Genomic DNA, 22,049 nt, shown 5'->3' with positions numbered 1-22,049 from the left:
GGTTCATTCCACTCCGGGACTCCGGAGGTTCTGAGTGTCCGCTGCACGGCTGGGCTCCGTTCTATAGAAGACCGCGGCGAAACTCCGCTCAGAAAATGATGATTTTACACACAAAACGTTCCGAAACATGTGAGGAGCACTAAAACTCAACAGAAAGAGGTGTGTCTCATTCAACCTGTTAGGAAGACATTTCGGCATTGATTTGGAGTCAGTGGGTCAGATGAGATGGAAGCTATTGGGGGGAAAAAAAATACATTTTACGTTAAAAAACATCAGTAACAAATATTAGGAGCAGTAAAGTCCATATAAGAAGGTGTGTCCTAATAACCCAGTGTATTAACACAATCCAGCTTTAGTCTGGAGTCAGTGGGTCAGATGACCTGGAATATTGAAACTTTCTGAGTATTTCGACTTGTTGTTATTCGGCCTTTGTTCTGTGGGCCTCCATGCCCTTGTAAATGAGGGTTGCCTCTCAATGATCTCTGGAGGATAAATAAAGGTTGATTGGATGATTAAATATTGTCTGTCTTTTGTTGTGTGTCCCTCCAGAGCTCCCACAGCAACATGTCTGTAAGGAGGAGGAGGTTCTGGCTGACCAGCAGCTCTGTAACCAGGAGAGGAACTCCAGTCTGGACCAAGAGGACCCAGAGCCTCCAGAGATTAAAGAGGAACAGGAGGAACTCTGCACCAGTCGGGAGGGAGAGCAGCTTGTACTGAAGGTGGAGACGGATACCGTCATGTTGACTCCAGCTTATGAGGAAAGTGACCACAGTGAAGCAGAACCAACAAGTGACCACCAGCTCCTCTCTAACAACTCTCATGTAGCTGAGAGCCCAGACCAGAAAGGAGGAAAACATGGAGACTCAGGATCAGCTGGAGATGGAGAGCAGAAGAAAAAGGAAAGACATCACAGAAGCAAAAGTCACAGTGATGATGCAAAAAACTCATCAGACATTCAACATAACACTCACCCAGGTGAAAAGTCCTTCAACTGTGACACATGTGGGAAGACTTTTAAGTTTAAGTACAGATTGAATCAACACATGAGAATTCACACAGGTGAGAGGCCGTTTACTTGCAAAACATGTGGGAAGACTTTCAGTGCAAATAGTACCTTAACAGTTCACATGAGAACTCACACAGGTGAGAAACCATATTGTTGCCAAACATGTGGGAAAGCTTTCAAGTCTACTACTGAATTGAATCGACACATAGGAGTCCACACAGGTGAGAAGCCGTTTACTTGCGAAACATGTGGGAAAGCTTTCAGGCTACGTATGCACATAGCAGTCCACATGAGAACTCACACAGGTGAGAAGCCGTTTACTTGTAAAACATGTGGAAAAGCTTTCAGCCGACGTACACACGTAGCAGATCACATGAGAATCCACACAGGTGAGAAGCCGTTTACTTGTAAAACATGTGGAAAAGCTTTCGGCCGACATGCAAACTTAGCAGATCACATTAGAATCCACACAGGTGGGAAGCCGTTTACTTGTAAAACATGTGGAAAAGCTTTAAAGTCTCATAAGGAATTGAATCGACACATGAGAGTCCACACAGGTGAAAAGCCGTTTACTTGCAAAATATGTGGAAAAGCTTTCAAACAAACCAGTAACTTAACTTGTCACAGGAGAACTCACACAGGTGAGAAGCCGTTTACTTGTAAAACATGTGGAAAAGCTTTTGGCCGTCGTGCACACTTAGCAGTCCACATGAGAATCCACACAGGTGAGAATAGGGCTGGGCAATAAAACGATAACAATATCAATTGCTATAGACACGTGATCAATATCAATAGAAAATAGGTTCGATAATTTCACTAAACTGTCAGTAACAGCTGATCTGCGAGTGGTGAAATACAGTGTGAGGCCCGATTCTGATTCTGAAATTTTGAAAATGATTTTTTTCCCCAAAAAGTCTCACCTGTAGTCAGCATTTAGAGGGTAATTTTTCAAATTTTACTTATTTCAAATGGGTAAAAAAAAATCAATAATTATCACTATCGTCTGATATGAAACACTTATATCATGATACATTTTTCAGCCATATCGCCCAGGCCTAGGTGAGAAGCCGTTTACTTGTAAAACATGTGGAAAAGATTTCAAGTCTTCTCTTGAATTGAATCGACACATGAGAACTCACACAGGTGAGAAACCATAATGTTGTCTGGGGAAAGTTTGTCTGATCTGCTCTGACGAGACATTTGATGACACGTACAGCGAGTAGCATTGTATTTGCAAAATATGTTGGAGGTGGTTCAGTTCTAGTGTTTCATGCTTAATTGCAGAACTTTAACTTTAAATGAGCTACTTGAAGAATCCTCAGAGGATCAATATACACAGGAGAAATGATGAGCTGACGCTGAGTGTGAACAATTTCCCCTTGAGAAAATGTCAAAATATGATTATAATAAATGTTATTTATAAGCAGAAACCAACAGCAGTCAAACAACAAAGTGAAGTACACAAATAAAGTATACATAAAACAAATTATAAAAGCATTACAGAACATCAGGGAAAGCACATTTAAAAAGGTGAGTCTTCAGTTGTGATTTAAAAGTAGTAATTGATGTGCACTGGCGCAAACTGTGGGGAAGAGCATTTCACAGTGTGGGGCCACACTGAAGGCCCTGTCACCCACTGAGTGTAGTCTGGAGGGGGGAATGGAGAGGAGCTGTGCATCAGAGGAACGTAGCGAACAGGGTGGCGAATAGGGATGGAGAAGACAGGATAGAGAGGGAGGCACCAGGCCATGAAGACATTTAAAAACCAGGAGAAGTGTTTTAAAAGTGATCCAGTATTGGACTGGGAGCCGATGCAGGTGCTGAAGACTGGGGGTGATGTGTTCCCAGGACTGGGTGTGAGAGAGGCCTCTGGCAGCTGAGTTCTGGACATAATGAGGTTTTTTTAATCTTTAGTTGGGCAAACCGGGGAGAAGGCTATTGCAGTCTGGAGACATTCTGAAGGCTGTTTTTGTGATGTTTTTGATATGTGAGTCAAAGCAGAGGGTGGAGTCTAAGGTGATACCTAAGTTTCTAACTTCAGCAACAGTGGATGTGATGAAACTAGGGATGGAGAAGCTGAGGTGTGAGGTTTTGTAGAGAGTGGATGGGGAAGCAATGAGGATGGCCTCAGATTTGTCCTGGTTAAGTTTGAGGTAGTTGTAGTTCATCCAGTTGTTGATATCATGAAGGCAGTCAGTCAGGTTGGATGGTGGTAGAGTGTCTGATGGTTTCGTGTGAATGTGTTTCATCGGCAGAGCAGTGAAAGTTTAGGCCATGCCGGCAGATAATGTGACCAAGCAGGAGAATGTAAATGATGAAAAGTAATGCACCAAGAATTGAGCCCTGTGGAACACCGTGAGAAAGGGGGGATTCGGGAGACCTAAAGCTGCTAATTGACACAAACTGTTGTCTGGCTGTGAGGTAGGACTTGAACCATGAAAGTGGGGTGCCAGTCAGTGCGTTTACATGCACAGTTTAGTCAGCTTACAGCCATAGTTTGACTATGCTGCTCAATCAGACAACTGCAATTGTCCGAGTATACATGCCGGTGAGAAAATCGAATTATTGGCCGGAGCATGCCATAACCTGGTACACTAGGTGGCACTGTACACAATTCAGAAAAAAGTCACGAGCCTGCGCAGAATGCAAAATCCGATCAGATCTGATGGAACGTATACATGCAGGAGTAATGTGACTATCAATTGAATAATCTCTAGGTGTGTTAATCCGACTATGAGAAATCCAACTCGGTACGATTTTAGTCAGACTAAGGTGTACGTGCATTTTAAAAATCCGATCATAGTCGGACTAACCCAGTAATTCGGTTTTCTTGAGTGTCATGTAAACGCACTGAGTGATGCCAAGCAATAGTCCTTTTTAGATAGAAAAGGCGGCATACTTGCTCCAAGGTAAGGGCAGCAATGTGCCGGCCTGTCTTTCTAAAATGGAGGTGTAATATTCCTCCTTTTTCCAAAAGCCGCCTCTGAGGTAGGCGTAAACATGTGACGTGATGGGAAGCTCGAAGTTGGGCTGTGAACAGTGACATAGAATTGTCTTCAAAATAAGAGCTTTACATTGCACCCCATTTGAGTTTAGAACTGGGTTCTTAGCCGGGGGCTTTTAATTTGAAATAGCGACCGGTGTTAGCTTGCCAACACAACAACAAGCTAACAGAACCAAACAGCTACAGAGACCAAGGAGACGTTAGCATCTCCTGGATCTCAGCGGCTGTCTAGTTGCTCATCTTAATGTCCACAGATTAAATGATGGACTGACTGCTGTGATCAGCTGTTTCTTGGTTTTAAAACTCCCGGCTCATTGATACCTCCGCCCATCTCACGCAGAGGCCGGCACATTGTTGCCTCATTTTTAGATAGCAGGCGAGGTGGAAATAAGTGTACCCTCCCAAGCGGAAAATCGGCGGACCAAAACAGACCCCCAATTTGCCAGCCTCTGTCTAAAACCACGGACCGAGCTGCCAAAAGGACGGGCAAATTGGTTGCTTGGTGCTCTGTCTAAAAACGGCTAATGTTTCTAGCCGGTTCAGCAGAAGGGTGCGACAGACAGTATCAAAGGCAGCAGTGACATCCAGGAGGATGAGTATGTTGAGGTGACCAGAGTCAGCAGTTGAAAGGAGGTCATTAATGACCATTCATTAGTGCAGTTTCTGTACTGTGTTTATCCCTAAAACTCTTCCCATAGGTTGTAGTGTGACATATGGACCTGCAGCTGACTAACAACAGTGTGTTCAAGGAGTTTGGCGAGAAAAGGGAGATTGGAGATCGGTCTGTAGTTGGTAAAGTCCTCCTGGTCAGTTCCAGGTTTTTTCAGTATTGGGAGTGACAGCATCAGTTTTTAGACAGGACGGAACTGAACCAGACAGAAGAGACGTGTTAATGATTTTTGTCAGCAGGGGGCAGAGCACAGACAGACAGGATTTAATCAGAAAAGGGCGGGGGTGGTGAAAGCATTCAGTTGAGATGTTGTATGGTTTAGCTTTATGTGTCCATCTTCATGCTGATTTGCCAATATTTGTTAACATGATGATTAAAAAATCGAGTTAATCGCTCTTATGTGTCTCAGTTTCCATTATTGCTCCTCGTGTCCTGCTTTTATATAAACAGTTGTATGTTAAATACTTGTAGTCCGGCCGTATGTCTTGGACACTCGGTTGAAGAGAGGGGCTGAGCTGTCAAATGATCACCACCTGGTGGTGAGTTGGATCCGCTGGCAGGGAAGGAAGCTGGACAGACTTGGCAGACCCAAACGTATTGTGAGGGTCTGCTGGGTACGTCTGGCGGAACCCTCTGTCAGGGAGATCTTCAACTCCCACCTCCAGAAGACCTTTGACCAGATCCCGAGGGAGGCTGAGGACATTGAGTCCGAATGGACCATGTTCTCCACTTCCATTGTTGTCGCTGCTGTTCAGAGCTGTGGCCGTAAGGTCTCTGGTGCCTGTTGTGGCAACAATCCCCGAACCTGATGGTGGACAGCAGAAGTAAGGGATGCTGTCAAACTGAAGAAGGAGTCCCATCGAGCCTGGTTGGCTCAGGGGACTCCTGAGGCAGCTGACGGTTACCAGCAATCCAAGCGTGCGGCAGCATGGGCGGTCGCGGTCGCAAAAACTCGGGTCTAGGAAAAGTTTGGGGAGGCCATTCGAGTGAATTCAGCCGATAATCGAACCTCAGTTTCAGGAGGAACAATGCGGTTTTTGTCCTGGCCGTGGAACACTGGACCAGTTCTATACCCTCCGCAGGGTGCTCGAGGGTTCATGGGAGTTTGCCAAACCAGTCCACATGTGTTTTGTGGACTTGGAGAAAGCATTTGACCGTGTCCCTTGTGGCATTCTGGGGGAGGTGCTCCGGGAGTACGGGGTCGGAGGCCCTCTGTTAAGGGCTGTACGGTCCCTGTACGACCGGAGCAGGAACTTGGTTCGCATTGCCGGCAGTAAGTCAGGCCTGTTCCCAGTGCATGTTGGACTCTGGCAGGGCTGCCCTTTGTCACTGGTTCTGTTCATTACTTTTATGGACAGAATTTCTAGGCACAGCCACGGGCCGGAGGGGATCTGGTTCGGGAGCCACTGGATTCCATCTCTGCTTTTTGCAGATGATGTTGTCTTGTTGGCTTCTTCGAGCCAGGACCTCCAACATGTCCTGGGGCGGTTTGCAGCCGAGTGTGAAGCGGCTGGGATGAAAATCAGCACCTCCAAGTCTGAGACCATGGTTCTCCACCGCAAAAAAATGGCTTGCTCCCTCCGGGTTGGGGGAGAGTTCTTGCCTCAAGTGGAGGAGTTCATGTATCTTGGGGTCTTGTTCACGAGTGAGGGAAGGATGGAGCGTGAGCTTGACAAGTGGATCGGTGCAGTGGTGGCAGTAATGCGGTCGTTGTATCGGTCTGTCGTGGTGAAGAGAGCTGAGCCGAAAGACGAAGCTTTTGATTTAATGGTCAATCTACATTCCTACATTCACCTATGGTCATGAACTTTGGGTCGTGACCGAAAGAATAAGATCCCAGATAGAAGCGACCAAAATGAGTTTCCTCTGCAGGGTGGCGGGGCGATCCGTTAGGGTGAGGAGCTCTGTCACCCGGAAGAACTCGGAGTAGAGCCAGTGGTCCTCATCGAGAGGAGCCAGCTGAGGTGGCTCGTGCATCTATATCGGATGCCCCCAGGACGCCTTCCTCGGAAGGTTTTCCTAGCATGCCCCACTGGGAGGAGACCCCAAGGAAGACCCAGAACACACTGGAGTGACAATGTCACTCGGCTGGCCTGGGAACGCTTTTGGATCCTTTCGGAGGAGCTAGAGGAAGCATCCGAGGTGAGGGAAGTCTGGGCATCCCTGCTCAGACAGCTGTGTACATCGACAATAAACTGGACTGGACTAAGAATACCGAAGTCCTCTACAAGAAGGGACAGAGCAGCCTCTATTTTCTGAGGAGGCTCCGCTCCTTTAACATCTGCTGGACCATGCTGAGGATGTTTTACGAGTCTGTGGTGAGTCTATTCTGTTTGCTGTTGTGTACTGGGGCAGCAGACTGAGAGCAGCTGATGCCAACAGACTTAATAAGCTTATCAGGAAGGCCAGTGACGTTGTGAGGGTGGAGCTTGACTCTTTGACAGCAGTCCAGCAGTGTCGGACAGGAGGATGCTGTCGAAGGTGCGGGTGATACTGCAGTTTGGCTCTCACCCTCTCCACAACGCTCTGGTCAAACATAGGAGCACTTTCAGTGAGAGACTCATTGCTCCTAAATGCACCACTGAGCGCCACTGGAAGTCATTCCTGCCTGTTATTTATTTGTCTACTTGACTATTTTATTATGTTTTAATGTCTACTTTAATATTTTATTTTATTTCAAGGTCTATTTTAGTATTGTATTTGTATCTTTATCTTTATCTTTACATTCATGCTGTATTTCTATTTCTGCTTTGAACAGAGCATTTGAACAAAAGGAGTTCCCCTCTGGGATTAATGAAGTGTTCTTAATCTGAATCTGTGAACACACTGTGTTAAAAGAATATAAAAATGGTGATAAATATAGTTAAGTGAATGTAAACAAAATGTAAGAAATGGAAAAAAGAAAGTCTTTTTGAGTCTGATTAGCAAGTGGAGAACATTTGTTGGCCTAATAATTTTCTTCAAGTTTAAAACTGTAGTCAGATATGTTTTAAACAAGTTCTGAATTAAATGTTTTCAGTCTGAAGCGGAACAAAAAAAGCCTCCGCACTTCCCCTGTCGGAGCTTTAGAGCGTGACACCCAGCGGAAGTAAACAGTAGCAGCTAGCAGCATTAGCTGGCTGTGTGTAATGAATGAAGTGAAGACGGTACTGAGTCACAGCGCAGCTCATTATTGAATGAGTAATTAAAGAACAATGAGTTCAGTTGAGAGTTTGAGAGAGTTTGTCAACGAGCGACTAACTGCTGCTGCTGAAGAAATATTCAGAGTTTTTAAAACAACTATCGTCCAGTACGAGGATGAGATCGATCGGCAGCGCGTCATGCTGGATATCTGCTGGAAACCCCAAGTAAAGTTACACAGGATAGGTGAGTAAAAGTTTCTTATTTTAATAACACTAATGTTCAGAGCCCTGGAGTGGCCACAGAGGGGGACATATGCATCGCAGCCACGTTTCACTACATGGAGCGAACATACGAGTGTTTCCCTCGTTTTGGTTCATTCCACTCCGGGACTCCGGAGGTTCTGAGTGTCCGCTGCACGGCTGGGCTCCGTTCTATCGAAGACCGCGGCGAAACTCCGCTCAGAAAATGATGATTTTACACACAAAACGTTCCGAAACATGTGAGGAGCACTAAAACTCAACAGAAAGAGGTGTGTCTCATTCAACCTGTTAGGAAGACATTTCGGCATTGATTTGGAGTCAGTGGGTCAGATGAGATGGAAGCTATTGGGGGGAAAAAAAATACATTTTACGTTAAAAAACATCAGTAACAAATATTAGGAGCAGTAAAGTCCATATAAGAAGGTGTGTCCTAATAACCCAGTGTATTAACACAATCCAGCTTTAGTCTGGAGTCAGTGGGTCAGATGACCTGGAATATTGAAACTTTCTGAGTATTTCGACTTGTTGTTATTCGGCCTTTGTTCTGTGGGCCTTGATGCCCTTGTAAATGAGGGTTGCCTCTCAATGATCTCTGGAGGATAAATAAAGGTTGATTGGTTGATTAAATATTGTCTGTCTTTTGTTGTGTGTCCCTCCAGAGCTCCCACAGCAACATGTCTGTAAGGAGGAGGAGGTTCTGGCTGACCAGCAGCTCTGTAACCAGGAGAGGAACTCCAGTCTGGACCAAGAGGACCCAGAGCCTCCAGAGATTAAAGAGGAACAGGAGGAACTCTGCACCAGTCGGGAGGGAGAGCAGCTTGTACTGAAGGTGGAGACGGATACCGTCATGTTGACTCCAGCTTATGAGGAAAGTGACCACAGTGAAGCAGAACCAACAAGTGACCACCAGCTCCTCTCTAACAACTCTCATGTAGCTGAGAGCCCAGACCAGAAAGGAGGAAAACATGGAGACTCAGGATCAGCTGGAGATGGAGAGCAGAAGCAACAGAATAAACATCACAGAAGCAAAAGTCACAGTGATGATGCAAAAAACTCATCAGACATTCAACATAACACTCACCCAGGTGAAAAGTCCTTCAACTGTGACACATGTGGGAAGACTTTTAAGTTTAAGTACGGATTGAATCAACACATGAGAATTCACACAGATGAGAAACTGTTTACTTGTGAAAAATGTGGGAAAGCTTTCGACCGACAGGCAAATTTAGCAGTCCACATGAGAATCCACACAGGTGAGAAGCCGTTTAGTTGTAAAACATGTGGGAAAGCTTTCAAGTCTACTACTGAATTGAATCGACACATAAGAGTCCACACAGCTGAGAAGCCGTTTACTTGTAAAACATGTGGGAAAGCTTTCAGGCTTCGTGCATACATAGCAGTCCACATGAGAACTCACACAGGTGAGAAGCCGTTTACTTGTGAAACATGTGGAAAAGCTTTTGGCCAACGTGCAAACTTAGCAGTCCACATGAGAATCCACACAGGTGAGAAGCCGTTTACTTGTAAAACATGTGGAAAAGCTTTCAGCCAACGTGCAGAAGTGGTGGTCCACATGAGAATCCACACAGGTGAGAAGCCATATTCTTGCCAAACATGTGGAAAAGATTTCAAGTCTTCTGTTGAATTGAATCGACACATGAGAACTCACACAGGTGAGAAACCGTTTACTTGTAAAACATGTGGAAAAGCTTTCAGCCGACGTACAAACTTAGCAGTCCACATGAGAACTCACACAGGTGAGAAGCCGTTTACTTGTAAAACATGTGGAAAAGCTTTCAGCCGATGTGCAAACTTAGCAGTCCACATGAGAAGCCACACAGGTGAGAAGCCGTTTACTTGCAAAACATGTGGAAAAGCTTTCCGCCAACATGCAAGCTTAGCAGACCACATGAGAATTCACACAGGTGAGAAGTCGTTTACTTGCAAAACATGTGGAAAAGCTTTCGGACGACGTGCATACTTAGCAGCTCACATGAGAATCCACACAGGTGAGAAGCCGTTTACTTGTAAAACATGTGGAAAAGCTTTCAAATCTCGTACTGAATTGAATCAACACATTAAAATCCACACAGGTGAGAAGCCGTTTACTTGTAAAACATGTGGAAAAGCTTTCCGCCAACGTGCAAGCTTAGCAGAACACATGAGAATTCACACAGGTGAGAAGCCGTTTACTTGCAAAATATGTGGAGAAGCTTTCAGGCATCGTGCATACATAGCAGTCCACATGAGAACTCACACAGGTGAGAACCCATAATGTTGCCTGGTGAAAGACATCACAGAAGCAAAGGTCCCAGTGATGATGCAAAAAACTCTACCTCATCAGACATTCAACATAACACTCACCCAGGTGAAAAGTCCTTCAACTGTGACACATGTGGGAAGACTTTTAAGTTTAAGTCCCACTTCAATGCACACCTAAGAATCCACACAGGTGAGAAGCCGTTTACTTGCAAAACATGTGGGAAAGCTTTCAGTGGAAGTAGTGCCTTAACAGTTCACATGAGAACTCACACAGGTGAGAAACCATATTGTTGACAAACTTGTGGGACAAAATTCATGTCTCATTTTGGATTGAAGCTACACACAAGAATTCACACAGGTGAGAAGCTGTTTACTTAAAAAACATGAAAACTTAGCAGACCACATGAGAATTCACACGGGTGAGAAACCATAATGTTGTCTGGGGAAAGTTTGTCTGATCTGCTTGGACGAGACATTTGATGACACGTACAGCGAGTAGCCTTGTATTTGCAAAATATGTTGGAGGTGGTTCAGTTCTAGTGTTTCATTTATAATTGCAGAACTTTAACTTTAAATGAGCTACTTGAAGAATCCTCAGAGGATCAATATACACAGGAGAAATGATGAGCTGACGCTGAATGTGAACAATTTCCCCTTGAGAAGATGTCAAAATATGTTTATGTGTCTATATGCTGATTTGATCATATTTGTTAACATGATGATTAATGAGTTAATTGCTCTGGGAGGCTGATCTGGGGGAACAACCTCACATGGTGAATGGGGTGATGTGTGGCTGAGCTCATCTGGCTGTTCTCACCGATCAGTGCAGCCTCAGTTTGGAGAAGCAGAGAGCCGCTCCAGCCCAGACGCTCAGCTTTGTACTGTATCAACCAAACACTAATGCCTGGATATCTGCTTTCATACCATGGTCTGGGGGAATACTCGATTCTGATTGGCTGCAGGGTGTCCATTAACCCCTGATATATGGACACCTACTAAGTAGTTTCAGTCAGATTGTCTGTTCACCACTGTAAATCAATGCGCTAGCTGGCGTATCAAATCTGAATATTATATTTCCAGCACTGAGTTCAGTCCGTCAGTCCTTCAGTGTCTTATCCTCTGAACACCACAGGGTGGCGACTGTAACACACAAGCTGCAGAAAGTTCACTTCCCCTCTAAACTTACTGATACGTGAATAATCTCTCATCCCGTTCTCTGTTCAGCTCTCTGCTTCAGGCTGCGGCCACAGTAACGTTACACACGGCCGGTCATTTGTTCGTGAAAATCTTGCAATTGATTTGGGGACAATGACATGACTGGTTAGCTAGCTAATCGTGTTAGCTAGCATACTGTCAAATTATATTTACTGTTTGTCAACCGTATGCAATGTTATTGACTTTGAATCTTGCTAGCATAGCGTTAGCTTTCTGGCTCATCGCTGAGCGGACTAGAATATCTCCCGTTGCCAAGTCGTATCTATGGTCCGTCCTATTTACTGGAGGAGTGAACAACGTTTCCGTTGCATAAGAATCTTACGGGAGAGTAATGACTGTTCCAGGTATTAGTCAAACCCTCAGGCGTTACCAGGGAAACGTAGTTATGGCTTGTGAAAAACTTTATATTTTGATTGTAAAACGCCTGAAATGTTAATTAATGATCCGAATTTCTTTTATTTGGCAAGTGACCATGGTATAAGCGGGATAATGCCCTTCGAGGTGTCCATAAACAGGAGTTAATGGACTTCACGGAGGCAACCGTCCGACGAGCAACTCCTGTTATAGACACCTCGTCGGGCAATATCCCCTACATTCCTTCAACTGTCAGTTTGAGCTTTCAGTTCTGTTGTATATATTTTTTTATGTTACATATATGTTACATGTTTCTGTACTTCATATTAACCTTCTTTGAATTTATTTTTACTCATTAGTTTGTTTTTTGGTGGTCTGTGTAGTATGAGGTGCTTTTATGTTTTTCTACAATGCTTTTCTTGTACAAAATGGAAAAGTTATACAGATATCTTTAAAAAAAAACTTGAGTTAATCTTATCGCTTCTCGTGTCCTGCTATCATATAAACAGTTATGTTAAACACAGTAGCTTCTATGTTTGTAACATTAGCTGTTAATTCAAAGTAACAGTTTGGAAAAGAGTCCCACATTTCTTTGTGGAATTAAGCAGAGTCGATCTACACCTTAATACAAGGAGTACACAAACATAGTGTAAACACACTGTGTGAAAAGATGATACAAAATTGAGAAATGTGTTAAATATGATAAATTAAATGAATATAAACAAAATGTAAGAAATAGAAAAAAAATCATTAAAAGTCTTTTTGAGTCTGATTAGCAAGTGGAGAACATTTGTTGGCCTAATAATTTTCTTCAAGTTTAAAACTGTAGTCAGATATGTTTTAAACAAGTTCTGAATTAAATGTTTTCAGTCTGAAACGGAACAAAAAAAGCCTCCGCACTTCCCCTGTCGGAGCTTTAGAGCGTGACACCCAGCGGAAGTAAACAGTAGCAGCTAGCAGCATTAGCTGGCTGTGTGTAATGAATGAAGTGAAGACGGTACTGAGTCACAGCGCAGCTCATTATTGAATGAGTAATTAAAGAACAATGAGTTCAGTTGAGAGTTTGAGAGAGTTTGTCAACGAGCGACTAACTGCTGCTGCTGAAGAAATATTCAGAGTTTTTAAAACAACTATCGTCCAGTACGAGGAAGAGATCGATCGGCAGCGCGTCATGCTGGATATCTGCTGGAAACCCCAAGTAAAGTTACACAGGATAGGTGAGTAAAAGTTTCTTATTTTAATAACACTAATGTTCAGAGCCCTGGAGTGGAAACGAGAGGGAACGTTTCTTTTGTCTGGTTTTGGTTCATCCCCCTCCGGGCCTCCGTAGTGTCTGAGTGCACTCTGCTCCAATAATACCCAACTGCAGCCACTGCGACCCCCGAAGCCACTACAAACCACGCCCCATACAAACCACGCCTCTACAAACTACGCCTACGTGTTGCTACGGTGGCCGGGAAGGACGATTAAACTCACAGCAGCAAATGCAAGCAGTCAAAGAAGAAGAAGAAGAAGGCAAATGCAGCCAAGACAAGACGGCAATGCCAGTTCAGGTGAGACGCATTTATATTATTTTTAAGTTCCCGGTTAGGAGGTGTAAACATTGAACACTTAATGTCATTTTAACCGTACGTTCGCCAACCGCAGTTGTCAGCAGCGCCTGTAGGCAGACAAGATGGAGATGCCGTTTCAGGTTAGATCGTTTACATTTTGGGAAGATGTTGACGTTTAATTTAATGTTTGAGACGTCTTTTGCCAGGCAGAAAGAGCATTAATGACTGTTTTTCAAAGACACCGGACTATTTGTAAAAAAAACAAAAACAACACATTTCGTCAAACCGATACACTGAAAATGTGCGTAAGCAAACCCATTTTGTGTCGTCTTTTACGTTATGAAAATCAGGTTAATGACTGAGCAAGGGATGATAACAGAAGTATTGAGGGAACACGGCACGTAGACGCAGAATATTGTCATTTAACTCAACATATCAATGTGTTATTTTGACACACAAAAACATTAAAAAATAGGGTCATGTTTTATATCACTTCAAATAACTGTACTGGCTAGAGATTTGTTAACGGTGACGTTTAAGTGCATGTCAGAAAGTGACATACAAATACATTTATTGCAAAAATGACAGATGTATTCTTGAATCCATTTAAATTGTTCATGTTGATCTGTTTATTGTAAAAAGCAGAAAGTTTGTACATTTTGTCAATAAACCTAATTTGCAATGGGGGTGCGATAATTTTAAGTGCAAATGTCAATCCTCCCTGGATCCCCATAAAACAAACTGACACAATTATGGTTTGCTTTCTTCAGAGTCCACAGGACACCGACCACATGTACAGCAAGAGGCCTTACAGCTTTCCACCCAGAGAGCATGTTAATGTGAGTGAAGATTAACCCAAGAGAACAACATATCCAGTGTTCACAGCTGTGCACTAAGCCATGACTTTGTGTGTCTTGATTAAGGACTATAATGACAGCATGGACTAACATGATGTGGTCACCACAACCAGAGACGTTGGGATCCTGAGTGAAGACGCATCTTTCCACAGGCTTGTGGTGAGGACATGCAAAGGATCAACAAACAACAAATCTTATTTGATATACTTAACCAGAATAATTAGGTTTAACATCTGAATGCTGTTTGATCAAATTTTAGGAAAGGGCTCAGCAAGCTGAACACCATAGAAGAGTCACTAGTGACCTTCATGTAACGTTCATCACTCAGGATAACGGTCTGCTGCAACATCTTGAAGTGAGTTTGAAAATGGAATTTAAGTCACATAGTGTAACTCATTTTGGTCCAAATATGTTAAATGAATGATTTAGGTGAAACATTTTCTGTTAGCCTAGTGTTCGTACATTTATTTTGAGCATTCTCCTAAGAAATATATATATTTACAGGCGGTCATCACATGAAAAGTTGCATCCTCCTGGGCAACATCAAAGTGCAGGGTGATCATCTTTGAGGAGGATGAGCAGCTGGACAGAGTGCTGGGCTTCTTCACAAGCCTGGTTGAAGCACAGACAACCAGGTGTCACAATCACGTGGCATTTGTTATGGATGTGCTTCTGCCAGAGGTAAATTATGAAACTTTTTTATTTATTATATTAACATATTTTGTATAATTGTTATTATTGTCAGTCTTTAACTTATGGTTAATATCTTGTTAACTGCAACATGACAGACAACTTAAATGTCTAAATGAAAGATGTCCTTTTGTTCACCTCATGACACAGGCAACAGTCCACGCCCTTTCAGCTGTCCATGCATGTTCCATTGACAGAGCCACAGAAGTGTATAAATGTGGACTGCAGTATGACTTGAGGTATGCTACATACATAAGGAGAGTGCTAATACCTATAAGTATTGTTTTTTACCTTGTTTATGACAGCCTTTCCGTGTTAATTTCCTTTTACTAATCGCTATTTTCTTCCATTTTGTCTCATCAGTGAAAAACGGCTGTTGGCTCATTACATGACAAACAACATGAGCAAGGAGGCAAAACAGCAACTAGAAAAATATGCTGAAAAACTCAGAAGAGCTCTGGACTCTGAGGAGCTTTTAAAGAGGCTTTAGTATGTATGTACGGTGAATTAAAAAATAGTCTGTGAAATGATAATGTTTTATTTTATTGCCAATAAAAGTTGTTGCTGGCTAATTCATTTGTCTCAACTTTTGTGTTTTGAGGTACATATTTTAAAGACCTGTGTATGGTCATATTTATAAATACATAAATACATTTTATTTGTGTCAAAGGGCCAGCAGTCTTTTCTGTTAACCCATAAGAAATCATCACCTTAGAGTGATAATTATGGCATCTGATGTAGTAGGCCAAGCTCTGTGACAGTGTGGCTCTTACAAAAACGGCTGGTGGAAACAACATTTTAATCGAAATGACTACTACTAATTATTATTATTATTACTGTAAATATTTTATTTTATTGAGTTTAAAATAACCTTGTGCACATACATTAGTCACTTATATAAAAAATGAAAAGATGCATGCACCAGATTTAGCAGGCCTATCTAATCTTTTATCAGATTAATCTTTTATCCCAATCTTTTATTTTTTTTATTACTTAACTTTCTATTTTTGTATATATTTATCGTTTCAAGCACATTGTTTGCATTGAAAAGCATTTAATGTTGTGAATCAACCGTTAAAGTTGTTAAAAATGATCTGGTTATTGCTTCGTTTCCTTTGTGTTTGCTTTCTAAGTGCTCAGGGCCTCCACAGCCACCGTAGTGTTGTATGGGCGTGTTTTGTAGGGGGCGTGTTTTGTAATGGGCGTGGTTTGGAGCGGCTCTGGCTTGGCTGCGGCTGCAGCTAGACCCTTCTCCTCTGCTCGGCTCTCCTCGGTGCCGTTCTGGTTGAAGACCGCAAAGAAAGCAGCACAAAAGACTTGAAAAATGTATTTTAAAAAAAAACAGAACACGCACTGTATGTGTGATGATCTTTCTGCCGAAGTGGAGAATATACCTGTAGTAAACACAACATGTCTCTACTCTCTCTGTATGTTACACAAAGCGTGGGCAAACACAACAACACTCTTCAATAGGATACTTTTTAGGTGAAGTTTGGCATATGTTTTTCATCATTATGAACCTTTTTAATCTGAAAAAACTAAAACACACTGAGTTCAAGATGTATTGTGAATTTGCATATACTCCCAGATTTTTTATATATATTCTGGTATTAATCTTGTCAACAGAACAATGCAATATAACAAGATGACTAATGCCGTTCACCTCACTGTCAGTGGTTTTAATGTGGTGGCTGGTCAGCTTACACTGGTCCTAATCTGTTCACATGTCTATTTATTTCTTTACCATGACATTGAGATCTTATTACTTTTGTTGTGTGTCCCTCCAGAGCTCCCACAGCAACATGTCTGTAAGGAGGAGGAGGTTCTGGCTGACCAGCAGCTCTGTAACCAGGAGAGGAACTCCAGTCTGGACCAAGAGGACCCAGAGCCTCCAGAGATTAAAGAGGAACAGGAGGAACTCTGCACCAGTCGGGAGGGAGAGCAGCTTGTACTGAAGGTGGAGACGGATACCGTCATGTTGACTCCAGCTTATGAGGAAAGTGACCCCAGTGAAGCAGAACCAACAAGTGACCACCAGCTCCTCTCTAACAACTCTCATGTAGCTGAGAGCCCAGACCAGAAAGGAGGAGAACATGGAGACTCAGGATCAGCTGGAGATGGAGAGCCGAAGAAAAAGAAAAGACGTCACAGAAGCAAAAGTCACAGTGATGATGCAAAAAACTCATCAGACATTCAACATAACACTCACACAGGTGAAAAGTCCTTCAACTGTGACACATGTGGGAAGACTTTTAAGTTTAAGTACGGATTGAATCAACACATGAGAATTCACACAGATGAGAAGCCATATTCCTGCCAAACATGTGGGAAGACTTTCAGTGGAAGTAATACCTTAACAGTTCACATGAGAACTCACACAGGTGAGAAACCATATTGTTGCCAAACATGTGGGAAAGACTTGAAGTCTCATTTGGGACTGAAGCTACACATGAGAACTCACACAGGTGAGAAACCGTTTACTTGCAAAACATGCGGGAAAGATTTCAAGTCTCACACTGAATTGAATCGACACATAAGAATCCACACAGGTGAGAAGCCGTTTACTTGCGAAACATGTGGGAAATCTTTCAGTGCAAGTAGTACCTTAACAGTTCACATGAGAACTCACACAGGTGAGAAGCCGTTTACTTGCAAAACATGTGGGAAATCTTTCAGTGCAAGTAATACCTTAACAGTTCACATAAGAACTCACACAGGTGAGAAACCATATTGTTGCCAAACATGTGGGAAAGATTTCAAGTCTCATACTGAATTGAATCAACACATAAGAGTCCACACAGCTGAGAAGCCGTTTACTTGTAAAACATGTGGAAAAGCTTTCAGGCTTCGTGCATACATAGCAGTCCACATGAGAACTCACACAGGTGAGAAGCCGTTTACTTGTAAAACATGTGGAAAAGCTTTCGGCCGACGTGCAAACTTAGCAGATCACATGAAAGTCCACACAGGTGAGAAGCCGTTTACTTGTAAAACATGTGGAAAAGCTTTCGGCCGACATGCCGATATGGCGGTCCACATGAGAATCCACACAGGTGAGAAGCCGTTTACTTGCAAAATATGTGGGAAAGCTTTCAAGTCTGGCACTGAATTGAATCGACACATGAGAATCCACACAGGTGAGAAGCCGTTTACTTGCAAAATATGTGGAAAAGCTTTCAGCCAACGTGCAGATATGGTGGTCCACTTGAGAATCCACACAGGTGAGAAGCCATATTCTTGCCAAGCATGTGGAAAAGATTTCAAGTCTTCTGTTGAATTGAGTCGACACATGAGAACTCACACAGGTGAGAAACCATAATGTTGTCTGGGGAAAGTTTGTCTGATCTGCTTGGACGAGACATTTGATGACACGTACAGCGAGTAGCCTTGTATTTGCAAAATATGTTGGAGGTGGTTCAGTTCTAGTGTTTCATTTATAATTGCAGAACTTTAACTTTAAATGAGCTACTTGAAGAATCCTCAGAGGATCAATATACACAGGAGAAATGATGAGCTGATGCTGAATGTGAACAATTTCCCCTTGAGAAGATGTCAAAATATGATTATGTATCTATATGCTGATTTGATCATATTTGTTAACATGGTGATTAATGAGTTAATTGCTCTGGGAGGCTGATCTGGGGGAACAACCTCACATGGTGAATGGGGTGATGTGTGGCTGAGCTCATCTGGCTGTTCTCACCGATCAGTGCAGCCTCAGTTTGGAGAAGCAGAGAGCCGCTCCAGCCCAGACGCTCAGCTTTGTACTGTATCAAGCAAACACCATATAGTAACACTGTAATGCCTGGATATCTGCTTATGTGTTCCTTCAACTGTCAGTTTGAGCTTTCAGCCCTGTTGTTTGTTTTACATATATGTTACATGTTTCTGTACTTCATATTAATCTTCTTTGAATTTATTTTTACTCATTAGTTTTTATTTTTTTGGTGGTCTGTGTAGTATGAGGTGCTTTTATGTTTTTCTACAATGCTTTTCTTGTACAAAATGGAAAAGTTATACAGATATCTTTTAAAAAAAACTCGAGTTAATCTTATCGCTTCTCGTGTCCTGCTATCATATAAACAGTTATGTTAAACACAATAGCTTCTATGTTTGTAACATTAGCTGTTAATTCAAAGTAGCAGTTTAGAAAAGAGTCCCACATTTCTTTGTGGAATTAAGCAGAGTCGATCTACACCTTAATACAAGGAGTACACAAACATAGTGTAAACACACTGTGTGAAAAGATGATACAAAATTGAGAAATGTGTTAAATATGATAAATTAAATGAATATAAACAAAATGTAAGAAATGGAAAAAAAGAAAGTCTTTTTGAGTCTGATTAGCAAGTGGAGAACATTTGTTGGCCTAATAATTTTCTTCAAGTTTAAAACTGTAGTCAGATATGTTTTAAACAAGTTCTGAATTAAATGTTTTCAGTCTGAAACGGAACAAAAAAAGCCTCCGCACTTCCCCTGTCGGAGCTTTAGAGCGTGACACCCAGCGGAGGTAAACAGTAGCAGCTAGCAGCATTAGCTGGCTGTGTGTAATGAATGAAGTGAACACGGTACTGAGTCACAGCGCAGCTCATTATTGAATGAGTAATTAAAGAACAACGAGTTCAGTTGAGAGTTTGAGAGAGTTTGTCAACGAGCGACTAACTGCTGCTGCTGAAGAAATATTCAGAGTTTTTAAAACAACTATCGTCCAGTACGAGGAAGAGATCGATCGGCAGCGCGTCATGCTGGATATCTGCTGGAAACCCCAAGTAAAGTTACACAGGATAGGTGAGTAAAAGTTTCTTATTTTAATTACACTAATGTTCAGAGCCCTGGAGTGGAAACGAGAGGGAACGTTTCTTTTGTCTGGTTTTGGTTCATCCCCCTCCGGGCCTCCGTAGTGTCTGAGTGCACTCTGCTCGGCTCTCCTCGGTGCCGTTCTGGTTGAAGACCGCAAAGAAAGCAGCACGAAAGACTTGAAAAATGTATTTTTAAAAAAAAAGAACACGCACTGTATGTGTGATGATCTTTCTGCCGAAGTGGAGAATATACCTGTAGTAAACACAACATGTCTCTACTCTCTCTGTATGTTACACAAAGCGTGGGCAAACACAACAACACTCTTCAATAGGTACTTTTTAGGTGAAGTTTGGCATATGTTTTTCTACATCATGAACCTTTTTAATCTGAAAAAACTAAAACACATTGAGTTCAAGATGTATTGTGAATTTGCATATACTCCCAGATTTTTTATATATATTCTGGTATTAATCTTGTCAACAGAACAATGCAATATAACAAGATGACTGATGCTGTTCACCTCACTGTCAGTGGTTTTAATGTGGTGGCTGGTCAGTTTACACTGGTCCTAATCTGTTCACATGTCTATTTATTTCTTTACCATGACATTGAGATCTTATTACTTTTGTTGTGTGTCCCTCCAGAGCTCCCACAGCAACATGTCTGTAAGGAGGAGGAGGTTCTGGCTGACCAGCAGCTCTGTAACCAGGAGAGGAACTCCAGTCTGGACCAAGAGGACCCAGAGCCTCCAGAGATTAAAGAGGAACAGGAGGAACTCTGCACCAGTCGGGAGGGAGAGCAGCTTGTACTGAAGGTGGAGACGGATACCGTCATGTTGACTCCAGCTTATGAGGAAAGTGACCACAGTGAAGCAGAACCAACAAGTGACCACCAGCTCCTCTCTAACAACTCTCATGTAGCTGAGAGCCCAGACCAGAAAGGAGGAAAACATGGAGACTCAGGATCAGCTGGAGATGGAGAGCAGAAGAAAAAGGAAAGACATCACAGAAGCAAAAGTCACAGTGATGATGCAAACAACTCAAACTCAGAGATTTACCATCTTGCTCACCAAGGTAAAAAGTCTTTTAGCTGTGACACATGTGGGAAGACTTTTCTGTACAAGTCCAAATTGAACACACACAAAAGAACCCACACAGGTGAGAGGCCTTTTACTTGCAACACCTGTGGAAAAAGATTTATTTAGGCATCCGTATTGACCGCTCATACAAGAATCCATACAGGGGAGAAGCCGTATTCTTGTGAAATGTGTGGCAAAAACTTCAGATTTAGCAACGCGTTGAAAGTCCATGTGAGAACTCACACAGGTGAGAAGCCGTACCTCTGCAACACCTGCGGGAAAAGATTCATTGAAATGCCAAAATTGAGAAGGCACATGAGAATCCACACAGGTGAGAAGCCTTACTCCTGCAATACATGTGGGAAAGATTTCAGCTCTCATAGCGACTTAACGGTCCACATGAGAACCCACACAGGTGAGAGGCCTTATTCCTGCGACACATGTGGGAAACATTTTAGATGTAGTGGTGCTTTGAAAAAGCACATGAGAGCACACACAAAGCTGTAACTTTGCAAAGCCAGCAAGAAAGATCCGTCTCATTTGACAAGACGTGTGAGAACTCGTACAGACGAGTAGCCTGAGGTGATTTGGTTCTGATGTTTCATGGTCAGAACACACAAGAAGTGAAAAAAATCCTCAGAGAATCAAAATAAACCGGAGAAAAAACGAAGAACAACCAACATCTCTGTAACTGAATGCAAAAGACTTCCTGTTGGGAAGAGGTCACAGTGTGTTCCTGTAATGGAGCACCATCAAGTTTTGTGTACTTCTATTAGCAACAACATTTCTCTGAAGCAATCCTAATCTAACTGCGCAACAGTGATCGTCCACAGTCAGCTAACTGTGGTGAAGTTAAGTTGGGTTCAGCGCTAATGTTCAAATTATGGCACTATCATTGTATTAATGTTTAAAACTGTTTCAAATCGTCGTGCTGTCTTGCTCATGTTTGTTAAAATCCTGTCAAAGATATTCAGTATTGATCTCATGTATCAGTTATTTTCACTTCTTATGTGTATTTTTTTCAAATAAATATGTTTGTGTTAAATGTTGGTTAGTCTTTTCGTAGCCTTCATGCAACAAAACAGTCGGCTGTCAGGTCGCAGCAGTCTGCAGCTCGTTCAGAGCTCAGCTGTCAGACCTCCCATCCCTGCAACGCTACACGGGCTACCTGTTCAAT

The 22,049-nt window shown here is 42.6% G+C and overlaps 2 protein-coding genes and 1 long non-coding RNA gene across 7 annotated transcripts; all 3 read left to right on the top strand.

Moving 5' to 3' along the window:
* Positions 1 to 914: 914 nt before the first annotated feature.
* LOC115581399 (zinc finger protein 721-like) lies at positions 915 to 10,470 on the top strand. The gene is made up of 2 exons (XM_030416448.1): positions 915 to 1,731; positions 9,233 to 10,470. The coding sequence occupies exons 1-2, from the start codon at positions 1,044 to 1,046 to the stop codon at positions 10,336 to 10,338; spliced, it is 1,794 nt and encodes a 597-aa protein (XP_030272308.1). The 5' UTR covers positions 915 to 1,043; the 3' UTR covers positions 10,339 to 10,470.
* On the top strand, positions 9,101 to 19,600 carry LOC115581366 (gastrula zinc finger protein XlCGF57.1-like). 3 transcript variants are annotated; one of them, XM_030416398.1, is made up of 2 exons: positions 9,101 to 9,232; positions 17,292 to 19,600. In XM_030416398.1, exons 1-2 carry the CDS (start codon positions 9,217 to 9,219, stop codon positions 18,311 to 18,313), a joined length of 1,038 nt encoding a protein of 345 aa, XP_030272258.1. In that variant the 5' UTR covers positions 9,101 to 9,216; the 3' UTR covers positions 18,314 to 19,600. The 3 variants fall into 3 exon arrangements, with proteins under 3 accessions (XP_030272258.1, XP_030272260.1, XP_030272259.1); XM_030416400.1 differs by lacking the exon at positions 9,101 to 9,232 and adding an exon at positions 17,136 to 17,291 and having other exon boundaries at positions 17,628 to 19,600; XM_030416399.1 differs by lacking the exon at positions 9,101 to 9,232 and adding an exon at positions 17,136 to 17,291 and having other exon boundaries at positions 17,544 to 19,600.
* Positions 13,246 to 15,566, top strand: LOC115581400 (uncharacterized). 3 transcript variants are annotated; one of them, XR_003984026.1, is made up of 7 exons: positions 13,246 to 13,447; positions 14,218 to 14,286; positions 14,371 to 14,463; positions 14,564 to 14,659; positions 14,809 to 14,985; positions 15,145 to 15,233; positions 15,358 to 15,566. It is a non-coding gene; the product is annotated as an uncharacterized LOC115581400 (long non-coding RNA). The 3 variants fall into 3 exon arrangements; XR_003984027.1 differs by lacking the exon at positions 13,246 to 13,447 and adding an exon at positions 13,618 to 13,748; XR_003984028.1 differs by lacking the exon at positions 14,564 to 14,659.
* Positions 19,601 to 22,049: the final 2,449 nt, after the last annotated feature.

Source organism: Sparus aurata, chromosome 5 (genome assembly GCF_900880675.1).
Source record: "Sparus aurata chromosome 5, fSpaAur1.1, whole genome shotgun sequence".
Lineage (NCBI taxonomy): Eukaryota > Metazoa > Chordata > Actinopteri > Spariformes > Sparidae > Sparus > Sparus aurata.
Note: the sequence above shows the minus strand (reverse complement) of the source record. Positions and strands in the feature narration are given on the sequence as shown.